The sequence below is a fragment of the Phyllostomus discolor genome (assembly GCF_004126475.2).
Source record: "Phyllostomus discolor isolate MPI-MPIP mPhyDis1 chromosome 15 unlocalized genomic scaffold, mPhyDis1.pri.v3 mPhyDis1_scaffold_37, whole genome shotgun sequence".
Classification (NCBI taxonomy): Eukaryota; Metazoa; Chordata; class Mammalia; order Chiroptera; family Phyllostomidae; genus Phyllostomus; species Phyllostomus discolor.
Genome location: NW_023397493.1, coordinates 314,535 through 328,015, shown reverse-complemented (window position 1 = coordinate 328,015; position 13,481 = coordinate 314,535). Strand labels below are relative to the sequence as shown.

Here is a 13,481-nt window from a genome sequence, read left to right as displayed (position 1 = left end):
ATATAAAGGTAGATCCACTGAATCCAGAATGGAGATGCAATTTAAATGATGTATTCACTTCACAATCAATGGACAAAAAAATAATGTTTTTCATATCAATGATGGCTTCATTTATTGTCTGTTATTTTGTACTAGTGATTCCTATAAAGGTTTATCATAACAAAATTCTTATAATTTAAAAGTACTTACTGCCCAATTCCCACCTGCATCTACAACTAAGCAGACCTAGTCATGACTGAGATGCATCTGTGTCCCCGATGTTAGCTCCTGGTTTTACCACAGAGTCTAGGAAATAAAAACAAAAATGAGCAATGAAATGAACATTCAGCACCAAAATCCACTAAAGAAATGTGTCCCAGGAGCACTGTGTGCTTCTGTGTAGATTTCACACTTCTGTCTCCCATGCTCCACACAGACCTCCTCCAACACTGGGTCCACATGCTCTAGGGGCTCACTCTGTTTTCACTGCATACTCTGATTGCTTTGTAAAAGGAATAGGGTCCAATGGAACTTCCTATCACCTGAACAGGAACCTCCTGCAGCTTTAATGCTCCCTCTGGTCACGATTACTGAATCCTCTAGGTGTGTTCATTAGTGGTGACTTTCAAAGGCATCTCTCATTTTAAATACTGATTTTTTTTTTATGAACATGTACTCTCCAAGGCCATGTGCCCATCTCGGGGAAAGTCTGGGTCAGTGGGGATGGCCAAGGCTCAAATGTACAAAGTAATTCTTAACAGACATGCATGCTTAGATATGTCACATACTAGGACATTGACCTTTATGCCACCATTCAAACCCAGAGCTCAATATATAGGAGAAGGTCATGCAAATAGGACCCCTATGCTCATGAAAAGCAGCCCAGCCCTGACCCTGCTGCTCTGGGACAGGAGCCCAGCCCAGGATTCTCAGGTGTTCCCAGTCCCTGCTCAGGACAGAACACAGACCTCTCACCATGGAGTTTGGGCTCATCTTGGCTTTCCTTGTTGCAATTTTAAGAGGTAATGTATGGAGAAGACACTGGGTATGTGAGTTCATATGACTGGCATGAAGGGTGGGGATGTGAGTTTCTTAACAAGGATTACTTTGTGTTTGCAGGTGTCCAGTCTGAGTTGCAGCTGGTGGAGTCTGGCGGAGGCTTAGTGAAGCCTGGAGGGTCTCTGAGGCTCTCTTGCATGGCTTCTGGATTCACCTTCAGTAGCTACTATACGGACTGGGTCTGCCAGGCTCCGGGGAAGGGGCTGGAGTGGATCTCAGCAATTAGTTATAATGGTAGTAGCACAGACTACACCAACTGTGTGAAGAGCCGATTCACCATCTCCAGAGACAATGGCAAGAACACGCTCTACCTGCAAATGAACAACCTGCGATCTGAGGACACGGCTGTGTATTACAGTGCGAAAGACACAGTGAGTGTAAGTCATTGTGAGCCCAGACATAAACCTCTCTGTGGGAGACAGGAGGACTGGGCCGTAGGGATCACTTAGGACAGCAGGGGGCACTCGGGTCACACTGAGCACAGTTAACAGTTTGGGAGCAGCAGCTTAGGAACTTTAAGAGCTTGTTTCCTTTAACAGGAACTTAACCAACAAGACAAACAAACAAGCAAAATATAACCAAAGACACTGAAATAGAGAACAGGCTGACAATGACCATAAGGGAGAGGGGTGGGAGTTTCAGGAGAAAAAGGGAAGGGTTTGCAGGATCAAGCATAAAGGACACATGGACAAAAAAAAGGGGGGCATAGAAATAGGAGGGAGCTGGGGAGGGCTGCGGGGTGTGCTGGGATGGGGGTAAAAGTCATAAAACTGTACTTGAACAGCAATTAAAATAATAAATAAATAAATAAATAAATAAATAAATAAATAGCTTGTTCCCTGATAGGTGTGGGGTTGACTGGCACACAGCAGTTTCACTCTGGGAACCCCCCTCCCTTCATGCTTCTGTGCTGACCTCTCCAGTATCTGAGTTACAACAGACTGGATGTCATCAGAGAGAAGCAATCTCACATGCTCCAAAATCATTGTCACATTCATTTGCTTCCTTCTATGCTAATGAATCACCAACCCCCCTGACCCAAATCGGCTGAATCCCACCAGACATTCTGTGTGACTCAGCAAGGAGTTCAGCCCCACACAGCTCATAGTCTAAGTAAACCAGTAGCAGGGAATATGCATGCTGGGCAGTTGGCACAAGAGTTGGAGGAACCCAGTTCCAGAGGGGGAAAAAAGCACACGGGTTTTGAACATTGACTTAATTCCACATCAAGGACATCAATAGCAGTTGACATCGTGTGGGCATAGAGAAGTCCCCACCATACCATGTTGTGGATGTCCAGGGTGATGATATCACACACACACACACACACACACACACACACACACACACATTGTAGGGATGTTTGTCCCTTCATTGAGAAGTCTGTTGAGAGGAGGGCACACTTTTCGGCTGGTCAGAAATGGCCGTGTCACATCAGATAAAGAGTCTGGTCCAGGTTTTATTGTTCACCACTGAGCAGTGTCCTGCTCGTGAAAGGAGTTTGGGTGGTTTCCATCTGCCACCTGCATCAAACCAGGGAGATTCTCCACTTCCATGTCAGATCCCCCCCATTTGCACAGGAGGAGAGAGCGGGGTGAACCTCAACATGTCAGAATCAGACATCAAACGCCAGAGCCTGGCTCCTTATTTCACTGAATACCTAGGAAATATGAGTGAGAATGCAGAGCCACATATTTATGGATAGAAAATAATTGCAGTCCATAGAAAATAAAAATAATGGTTATATGTATGCAATAAGTGGGAAAATAAGAAATTGCATGGACGTCTTTGATAAAAGTGTAGGGTGGAACCTGTGCACTCTGCAAGGTCATTAGCTTGTTCTGAAGGACTTTGGTCTACTTACTGCTTACAAAAATGTGAAGCATTCACATATTTATGAGTATCATCAGTTTAGGGAGCTCTACTGATGCAGCTTTCCAACTGGGTGGAGTCAGGATTTGATTAATTTGTCATTGCTATGAGCTGGTGTTGGAGTCACTCCAAAATTCCCAGATTATTAAAACCTGAATCCCATTGGATGATGTTAGGGAACGTGGCCTTGGGGCAAGTGATGGTTTTGGGGTGGAACTGTCAGGCATTGGATCAAGTCCTTCATAACAAAGGACAGAGGAAACTCCCTTGCCCCATCCACCCTCTGAGATTACAATGAGCAAACAGTCATACAGGAATCTGTTCTGTAACTGACATCAATCTACCAGCAGTTGTTACTGCATTCCCCACCTCCAGATTGTTGATAAACACCGTTCAGTTATGGGCCAATGACCCAGTTCACAGTAGATTGTTACAGCACCAAGAATGTAGTATGGTTGTAGGGTAACATGGCCACAGGGACTGCCTCCCTGGAGATTTGCTTCTATATATGTGTTGTTAAAAGTACAACATCAGTGTCCTTCCAGTGATGTTCAAGGGAAGTTTTTCTCTGGTGTTTTTAATAAGCAAAATTCCCTGGTCAAAAGGCATGAGGGCTGTTAAACAAATGTAGTGAGAAGGCAGCATTAGAAGTGGGTATAATGCACGAACCCTTTCAATATTCACATCATCAAGATGAAGGAAGGCCTGTGTTTCATTGGAGATAAAATCCATAAATGCATGTTTTTTTTTTTTTCCAGTCACCAGGTCACAGGGACAAGGCTGATGTGTGCTTTGAGATGAGGTTATGGATGCCACTTGGGCGTAGCATTGACTGAGTAGGGCTGCAGGTTTATGTAGGTTTTATGAATTTAACTAAGCATGCCATTTTTGAAACTTCCCAGATATTGTATATAACAATGAAAGCATGAAACTTGACTTAGTAACCCCTTACTGAATAATAATTAATGTGCTGTGTGCACCTTAGTCACTTGAGGTGACAGTTTTCAAAAGATTTGGGGAGGGGTGTGAAGAGGCTGAGCAGAGAGGGTGTCTAGGGCAGTTAAAATGCTCTACATGTGTCTGTTCCTTCCTCCCACTCTCTTTCTCCACAATGATGGACTCTGCATGTACAGGTGCACAATGGGCAGGGCTTCTGTCTTGATAACACAAGACAACAGACCTTTCAGTGTCCACTGACCTCAGCCAGGGAGTCTGACGATGGGAATGAACACCCCCATGTGTCCACAAATGGATAATATCATACAAAGCATTTACACTTAGCTGAGTAGCATGAAACATTGCATGTGGACTATCACTGTAAATTGCATTGTGGTAACCTGCCAGATGATATAATTTAGCAATGGCAATGATAACTCTATAGCATGTACACTTACCACCCTCTTCTAAAACTTCCCACTGTCAGAATGATGGTTCTTTTCCCTCTAGTCAAGTGGGGACCATCACTCAGAGACTTGACTTCTCTGTCACTAAGGGGAGAACAACGTGTAAGTGGGCATCAACACATGCATATAAGCCTATATTTGCAGCTGTCCCTGCCCCTGTCCCTGCCCCTCAAGGATATCAGTTACAACCCCTGGGTCTCTGCAGTTTACACTCACTGCAGCAGTTAAACCATAAGAAGCACCATGAAGTTTGAGCTGAGCTGGAAACTTGCTATGATGCTTTTACATGGTAACAATAGAGAGACTGAGAAATTATGTGTGTGTGTGTGTGTGTGTGTGTGTGTGTGTGTGTGTGTCTCCGTGTGTCTGCTACTAATGAAAGTCTCTTGTCCACAAGTGTCCAACGTGACGTGGTGCATTTGGTGGAGTCTGGTGCAGACATGATCCAGCCTGGAGGGTCTCTGAGACTCTCCTGCAAAGGTGCTGGGTTCATATTCAGTGACTACTACATAAACTGGATCCCTCAGGCTCCAGAAAATGGGCTGGAGTGGGTAAGGACAATTGGAACGAAAGCTAACAGCTTCACTACAGAATATACTGACTTTTTGAAAAGCAGATTCACCATCTCAAGAGATGATTCCTAAAGCACTGCCTATCTGCAAAGGAACAGCCTGACAGCCAAGGGCTCTGCCCTGTATTACTGTGCAAGAGACACAGAGAGGGGAAGTCAGTGTGAGCCCAGACACAAGCCTCCTTACAGATGGGATGGCAAACAAGAGGGATTACTCAGGCCCCACAGGTTCTGCAGGCATGGGGCACATGGAGGTTCATTAAGGTTTTGCTTCATCTCTGACAGGGAGCTTCCTCTTCACCCACCATTCAACATGTAGGTACCTAGGAAAGCATTCACCACCATGAGTTTAAATTAATTGGTTCACACTATCTATATGCATTGGGTAGATGCATATTGTCTCTGCCATGGAAATTTTCCCCTACATAACTCTGTTGTGACTGTTGGTTTTGTGTTCATTTGTGTAGATCACAAGGTGCCTAAACATTCAGCTGATGGTTAACCATGGTTTTGTCTAAGTGTGATTACAGGTGAGCTTACCTTTGAAATGGTGGCTCAGAAAAGCAGACTGTTTTCCCCAGTGCAGATGGGCACTCTTCACTCCACCAAGGTACTGACTGAAACAAACTGAAGAGGGTAAATTAACCCCTTCCTGACTGTGTGCTGGATTCTACAGCTGGGGCAGAGGTCTTCTTCCTCCCTGAGCACCCTGGTCCTCAGCCAGGTTGCTCAGTGATTGATTTCACAAGAGATTATCCTCCAACGTGATCTTGCACAATAACCAACTGCATATTGCCTTCCTGTGCAAAAGCTCATGATGAACACTTACTGAAATGACAGAGATGTATCTGATTTCTTAGATTACTGTGAGTATTTGCCTAGAAAGAATTCTCATGTGACGCAGTTTCCAAAGTGGTTATGCATTATCATAGTGAGTGCGACATAGAGGATAAATATGCAGTGAAATAAATGACTTGGTGACACATGTAAGTGACACACGCTTGATAAAAAATGCACTGACCCATGGTCCTAAAAAATGGGAACTTTCTCAGTGTTCTTTTCCATAGGAGGGACCTGTGACATTCTGTAGACAGCAAAATATTAAACAGATATTCTTTCCTGTCCCTGGAACTAAGAGAGAACCCAGTGCCTATAGGCATGGCAGATTAGTAGAACTCAGAGCCCACATGGGGAACATCACCACTGCTCCTCTATGTTCAGCCCTGGAGAATGTCTCCTGTGAAAGGGAGTCTGAGCGATGAGCAGTGGTGCATGAATTCTACCCCCGACGCCCTGACCAGCATGGGCAAGTCCATGAGAGCTGAACAAGAAACCCAGGTGTATGAACAGATGGTGATTCCTGAAGGGACTGAACAGTGAAGCTGTGGGCCACTGAGCAATGAGTCTGTCTCCACGTGGGATATGGAGTCTAAGGTTCATGGGGTATATGGTCAGAAGGGAAGATAACCATATGCATGGAGCACCAAGAATTGAAAAAAAAAAAAAAAAAAACTTGGGCATCACACACAGAAAGGGCCTAACCTAGGAAGACACATCCTGGCCTAGAATCCAATGGGGGCACTGCCCAACTGTTAAGAACAGCAGAGAAGTGCATTACCATAAAAATCATCATAGCACATTTTTGTCATTCATTGAGCAGTAGAAGTGCAGTGGGATTTGGGCCACATGCAGGGACACTGAGATGGGACCTTCCACCAGAAGAATTTGAGGACAATTAGAGGCTCACAAAACCCCCAAGGGCTTCAGGGCTCATGGGTGTTTGTTGTGTCAGTGCATCAGACAGGCCCAGAGAAGGGGCTTCCTGGTGTCTTCACAGAGCCCTGGCTACTAGGGTCTGCAGAGTCACTGGGGTTTAGTAAATTTAGTTCAATGTGTGTAGAGAATTGGAGCACGCCATGTGCCTGAGGGAGTTTCTTGAAGTCAGGGCACAACCTTTAATTCTGGGCCAGGGAAGCTGAGAAGTTTGTGCTCTGTGATCAGTGACAGGAGCCTCCCCAGCATGATGCAGAGCTGGAATCAGGGGGTGGGCGGGTCTCACAATCTCACAGCAGCTGCCCCAGGAGCAGGTGCCAGGGAGGGGGGCTCGGAAGGGATGTCCTGTTTCCTGTGAGGAGCTGTGTCTTTTTCTTTTCATGAAAACCTCTATAAGAAGAGTTGGACATGTGATTTCTGTAAATACCCTTTATGGGCTTTCACCAAACTTCATGGCACATGAGAACCACAGTTAATGGTATTTCCAGGGCTTCTTTAGATCTGTATTGTGAGGGACTGTGAACAGGGATGGTTTCATTAACTCAGTAGGTGGAGTATTTTGTGGACACACTGATCCAGAAATAATATATTCAGGCATTAAAGCCTAGAATTGGGAGTTTTCTGTCTCTCAAAATTGGGTTCACAATGAAGACCATGTCCTGTGGGTATTTGTTCCTTAGTGGGAGGAGCTATATCTTCACAGAGCTCATAGATCTGCCAGGGGAGCTGCATCCTACAACACTGTGTAGGACTTCAACCCTCAGATCCCCTTGGAGTATTAACCCTGTGTCCTCTACTTTCTCTCAGGTGAGGTCATGTCTTCAGGTTTGGAAAGCTCTTCCCTATGCATAGGCAAATGAGAAGAAGTAGACTATTTTGAATGTGGGTCTGTCTGTTCCCTGAGCTTCACCCACAAATATTGCCGTCCATGAAATTCCTGATGATACAGTCCCTCACCTTGGACTGGATACGGAGAGTCCTCTTCCAGGTCTCAGTTTCCAGAGGAAAGGGGCTTTGCAGCTCCAGGTTTAAGCAGGTGGCCAGGAACAGTGAAGTGAGTTTTTCTCCCACTCATGAATGGCGTTCATAAGTGTCCACTGTCAGGTTCAGCTGGTGCAGGAGGGTGCTTAAGTGAGGGCACCTTGTGCCTCAGTGAATGTCTCCAGCGAGATTCTGCACACACCTACCCCAGGTATGCTGTGCACTGGGTGCGACAGACCCAAGGAAAGGAACTGGATGAATGAGGCAAGTTGACCCTCAATATAGTGCTGCAATCTATGCACAGAGGGTCCAGGGCAGATTTACCATGACTGCAGCCACATCCATGAGCACAGCCTGCGTAGAGTTGAGCAGCCTTAGAGCTGAGGACACACCTGTGTATTACTGTGCAGGCCCTGTGGTGAAGGGAAGTTAGTGTGAGCCCAGGCACACACCCTCCTGTGTGAGGAGCTTCAGCCACTAGGGGGCCGTCTGGGTACCTGAACTCAAGGACCTCCCCAGTAGCAAGTGCAGCTGAAGGTTTGGGCTGGTGTTCTGCTGATTTGTCCCCCATTAATAGTTTCCCTCAGCAAATTTCTCTGAGTTCCTGATTGTGTGTCAACAATGATGTCTCTCAGGTAGAAAATGTGTTAGAAACACAGCATTCTCAAGTGAGCAGTAGGAAGAGTCTCTTTCAGACACTTTTGTGACCAATTTAAATGACACATCAAACCTTCTGACCCACATCAGCTGAATCTAATCAGATTCAGGAGGTGGAATAAAATAGAGACCATTTCATCCTGTCATCCTGTCCTAATGCAGTAGGGCAGATGCCAGCTGTGAGTGAGAGTCACTGACTGCATGGTTCTTTCAGCTCCCATGTCACAGAGGACAGCTGATGTGTCCTGAGAGGAGAACAACAAGCCACCAGTGGTAGTGGGAGGACTTTGGGACTCAAAAGTTCAGGGTTTCTGAGGCTTTAATTACGTTTTATGTAAAAATGCTGTTTCCAGTGTTTGCAGAGATTGTGAGCAGTGGTGACTGTGAGTGTAGGAGCCCTGGTGACCTTGCACAGAGCTGGTGTGTGATGATGCTGTCCTGTGAGAATCTCGTTCCCTGAATGTACAAGTGGGAAAATGAAAACTGAAGCAGCTTCTATCAGCTGAATGGGCAGTAGGATTTGTCAGGGGATGACCTCCAGGCATCACAGAAACACCTGCACAAGAAACGCGACATATTCATGCCCCAAGGACAGTGAAGCTGGATGAAGCCATTCAAAAGGTTCAAAGGGCCCTTGAGGGCTCGTATTTGGATGGGTCTTACCTTCACAGCTGCCAAGGTTTTGCTGTTTCTGGGAATACAGGTTCAGGAAACAACCTCCGCTGTCTTTGGAAGTTGTCACTGCAGCACTGATTGCAGATAAAACTCGGGTGTCTGTCCCACATGTGCAGTTTAATAGGAAGTTTAACAGGATTTGTTTGAAATGGTCTGGTTGTAATAAGTATCATTCTCGAGACATAAAATATCTGAGTAAGATAAACAGCTATAAAGTCTTCCATTTTTTAACTAAAATCATAGGCTAAACATTGATTTTTCATAACTACTTTGGATTTCTTTGCATATACCCTGTATGCATTTGAGGGCTCAAATGGGATAATTACTCAGGTTACATATGCTAGTTTGGCACAAGTTATTCCAGCATTTTCATAGCTTCTATACTATGTTTTTTACTGAGTTCCACCCTCACATTACTCCAGTCTCCAGGACAGATGAGTGCTTTCCCAGTTCCTCAGTTGTTCAAGTGATGGGGTTTCTCAGAGATAGGAGAGCCCACTTTGTGGCAAAGAATAGAAACCATACACTGCTCCCCAAAACTCTTCATTTCCTGCTCTCATCCTTATTGACGGCATCTAGCATCTACAGTGCAGTCTGAAGTCTGGGCTGCTGTTACATCAGGTGGAGGAATGGATGCTGACTAAGGCTGGGGTATTACACTAGTCCTGGTCACCAACCTCCAGGTTTAATATTGATGTGTGATCCATCAACAAATGTTACCAGATTCAGGTTCTCCATGAGAGTCTTTAATAAATTGAAGGTTTGCGATGAATTTCCCTTGATGTAGACTAAACAAGTGTGACCCTAATCTTGGAATTTAGTGATCTTGGAAATCCTGCTTGTGTGTCAGTTCAGATGAACTTCACTCACCATTCATGTTAATGTATCCACATGGGCCGAGTTCATTTTTCCATTTGCACGTTGATACACTCAGTGCATCAGGTTCAGGTTCAGTGGATGTCCATCATGCACAGCCATGGAGGCAGCACTACCAAGGACCCCATGCAGACATGGATAGGGACTGTGATAGAGAGGAGATGGTTCTTCTGAAATAAGCTATTGACACACCAGGGGCCCAAACCCACTCCCTCTCCAGCTCCCTGATTACAGTAACATCACATGTGCACAAACACAGATGCCGATGGTGAACCTAAGGTTGAACCTCCAAGGATGAGCAGTTTATACAAATTTAGATCCACCAGCTCCAGTAATGGGAGGTTACCTGAATGATTTTTCACTCTTTAATGAATGAATAAAGAAAATAACATTCTTATCAATTATATTTTACCTATCTGTTATTTTCTATCAAGGATTTCAGTCAATATTTTACATAACAAAATTTCTGAAATTTAAACATAAATACTCCCCAATCTCTACCTACATCATCTCCTAACCATATCTGGTCATGGCTGAGTTTCTTCTCTGTCTCTAATATTGGTACCTGGTTTCACCACAGAGTCTAGAAAAAAAAATGAGGCAGTTAAGCTGCTGCACATTCAGCACTGAACTCCACTGAAGGGACATGATCAGGGAGCACTGTCTGCTTCTCTGTAGAGGTCATGCTTCTGTCTCCCAGTGATCCACACAGAGGAGCCACCTCCTCCAACACTGGGTCCATGTGTTCTAAGGACACAATCTGTTTTTAGTTCAAGTCTGATGAGTTTGTAGGGGAAACGTTTTCAGAAGAAATTTCCTGTCTCCTGATCAGAAACCTCCTCTGGCCATGAGGGGTGGATCCTCTTGGTGAGTTCATGGCTGGTGACTCAAAGGCATCTCTCATTTTAAACCCCTCTCTGCTTATGACACTTTACTCTCCTAGGTTGTGTGCTCAACTCCTGTTGCAGCTGGATCACTGGAGAGGGCACAGGACAAAACATAGGAAGTAATTAATTTTTATTCCTATTTTTTCTCTTTACCAAAATACATATTTCATTGCTTTTGCTGAAAGAAAACAAGGGAAAAGGAAGGGAGAGAGGGAGCGGGAGAGAGGGAGGAGGGAGTGAGATAGAGAGATGAGAGAGAGAGAGATAGAGAGAGAGAGGGAGAGAGAGAGAGAGAGGGAGAGAGAGGGGGGGGAGATATTGGTCGCTTCCTGTACACAACCAGACAAGGAATTATATGCACTTGAATGTGGGATGAAAACCACATTCTCTTGTTTACAGGATTGCACTCCAACTGAGTCAAACAGTGCGAGGTATGGCGGGAGTAAATCTTAATAGCCTTGTACCCTTGGAAATGTCACATTTTGAGATCATGTCCTTCATGTGACCATCCAACTTGAGAGATCTCTATATAGTAGGTGGAGATAGGGCCCCTCTGCTCATTAAAAGCAGCCCAGTCCTGACCCTGCAGCTCTGGCACAGAAGTCCAGCCCAGGACTCTCAGGAGTTTCCAGTCCCTGCTCAGCAGTGAACACAGACAACTAAATTACCATGGAGTTTGGGCTCAGCTGGGTTTCACTTTCTAGTATTTTAAGAGGTAATCTGTGGGGAAGGAGAGACCCTGAGTATGTGAGTAGAGATGACTGAGAGAAACAGTGAACAGGCGACAGGTTCATGACCTACATCTTTGTGTTTCCAAGTGTCCAGTGTGAGGTGCAGGAAGTGTACAATTTTGAAAAAGATTTGTGGACGTGGACAACAGAGAGGTGATTGCTAGGAGGATGGTTGTGTAAGGGGAAAAATGGTAAGGAGAAAATACATTCATGATGAAATTTAAAAATTAGAAAAATTAAAATATATATTAACACATACAAAACTTTGTATTTTTATTAATATCACATTGCACTGGACACTACTATTTTGTTGGAAGCTCTTTAGACACCAGTGGAGACTGGCTCTCCAGCTCTCCAATTCCTGTTGTAAGGACAGTGTCAGGCACTCAGGTGGCTCAGCCTGCAGAGGCTGTGGCCTTCTCTGAAAGGTGCAGGTGAGGAGGAGGGCACAACTGTTCGTGGGCCCCCTTGGAGGACCTGGCATGCTGATGGTCACAGTCCCTACTTTCAGACTATATGCCACTGAAGGATCAGAGCCTCAGCATGTGAATATGGGCTCTCTGGGGTGACACAGGTGTCACTAGGTGGACAGTGGGCCCTGCTCTTATCTCACCCCCCATGGCCAATCCCATGGGGAGCATGATGGTTTGTCTGGGAGGAGCACACCTTCATCCTGAACCCAGTTGTTTAGAGAAGGAGCAACTCCCCATAGACTGTGGGTGGCCTCAGTGCTTGGGAACAGGATTGTGGGGACCTATCAGGAGGTGGCTGTGATAACTGCCACAGGTAAAAGAATCTGTGGCAACTATCCCTAATCCTGGGGCTAGATGCCTCAGGTTCAGACCATCTGGGCCCTTTGCCCCCTCTCCAGACCAGAGTCTTGGGCCCAGGCATCACTCTGAAAGTATTACAAAATTTTAGAGACACCATCGTGGGGTTTTCAAGCTTCATTTATGAGATCTGCTGGGAAAACACCCATACCGCTCACTCCCTTATAATGTATGGCAGGGACCCTGTGCATATGGAGAAATGTGGACATCTGCTCCACAGCTGGTTGTGGTGATTTTTTACTGATATTTCTTCTGTGTTCCATGCAATTTCAATGGAGTCAGAAATCTGCTTAATTTTCATCAGCTGCCACTTCCTCAACTGTAGTGGTCTTCATGGTTTCAAGGTTGGCAGGCACTGTGAAGAGGAAGGCAGCTAGGAAGGCACACATGCCCCCAAAGATGAACCTCAAGTGCACCATGGACAGATCATTTTATGTTATTGCTCAGTTACACGTGTCTGTATTTTCCCCCACAACTCCCCACCACCCCAGCCATTCCCACCTCCCTCCCTTGTTTCCATCAGTCCTTGGATTTGCCCTTTATAACTGTTCCTCAAAATCATGCATTCTAACAAAATTGTTTCAAAATGGAGTAAAAGACAGAAAACTGTACATGGACAACAATTCAAATATATATATATATTTTTTTAATTAGTAACAAATGAATGAAGTTAAGAAAAATCATAGCTACTAGAGCCATGGTACTGAAAAACAAAATGAACTTTTTGGACAACCTGATATACTAATAACTAGATGACTATGTGAGAGTGTTTCTAAGGAAAGTAACATAACACAATTTGAACTTGCTACATGACAATGAAAATGACCACATAAAGAACAAGAACCCTGGGAGTATTGGTGCCAGGCTTGCTGAATCCCGCCATCCATGTATGTGGGATTGTCTCTTCCCAATTCTGCACCCTGATCCATGCACATGGGACTTCATGCCCAGGTGGCACCCATCCTGTGTGGATGATGTGACAGTGATTTTGACGTGCATGGACAGACACGGATGAAGTGAAAGAGGGAGGAGGCAAATCTGAATTTTACTTGTGATGAACCAGGGGAAAAAATATGCCCTGTACTCCTGATTAGAAATACGCCACATGTCTTCACAGCCACAGATCCTGATGGTGAAAGTAAGGATGAAGGTCCACAGCTGACCAATTTTGTAGAATGTTATATCCA

General features: G+C 45.0%; 1 gene segment (V, D, J or C); it reads left to right on the top strand.

The window, feature by feature from the left end:
- Positions 1-856: 856 nt before the first annotated feature.
- Positions 857-7,788, top strand: LOC114489768. The segment is given in 3 exon segments: positions 857-1,001; positions 1,099-1,409; positions 7,777-7,788. Coding segments are annotated over 3 exon segments (369 nt in total).
- The last annotated feature ends 5,693 nt before the right edge of the window (positions 7,789-13,481 follow it).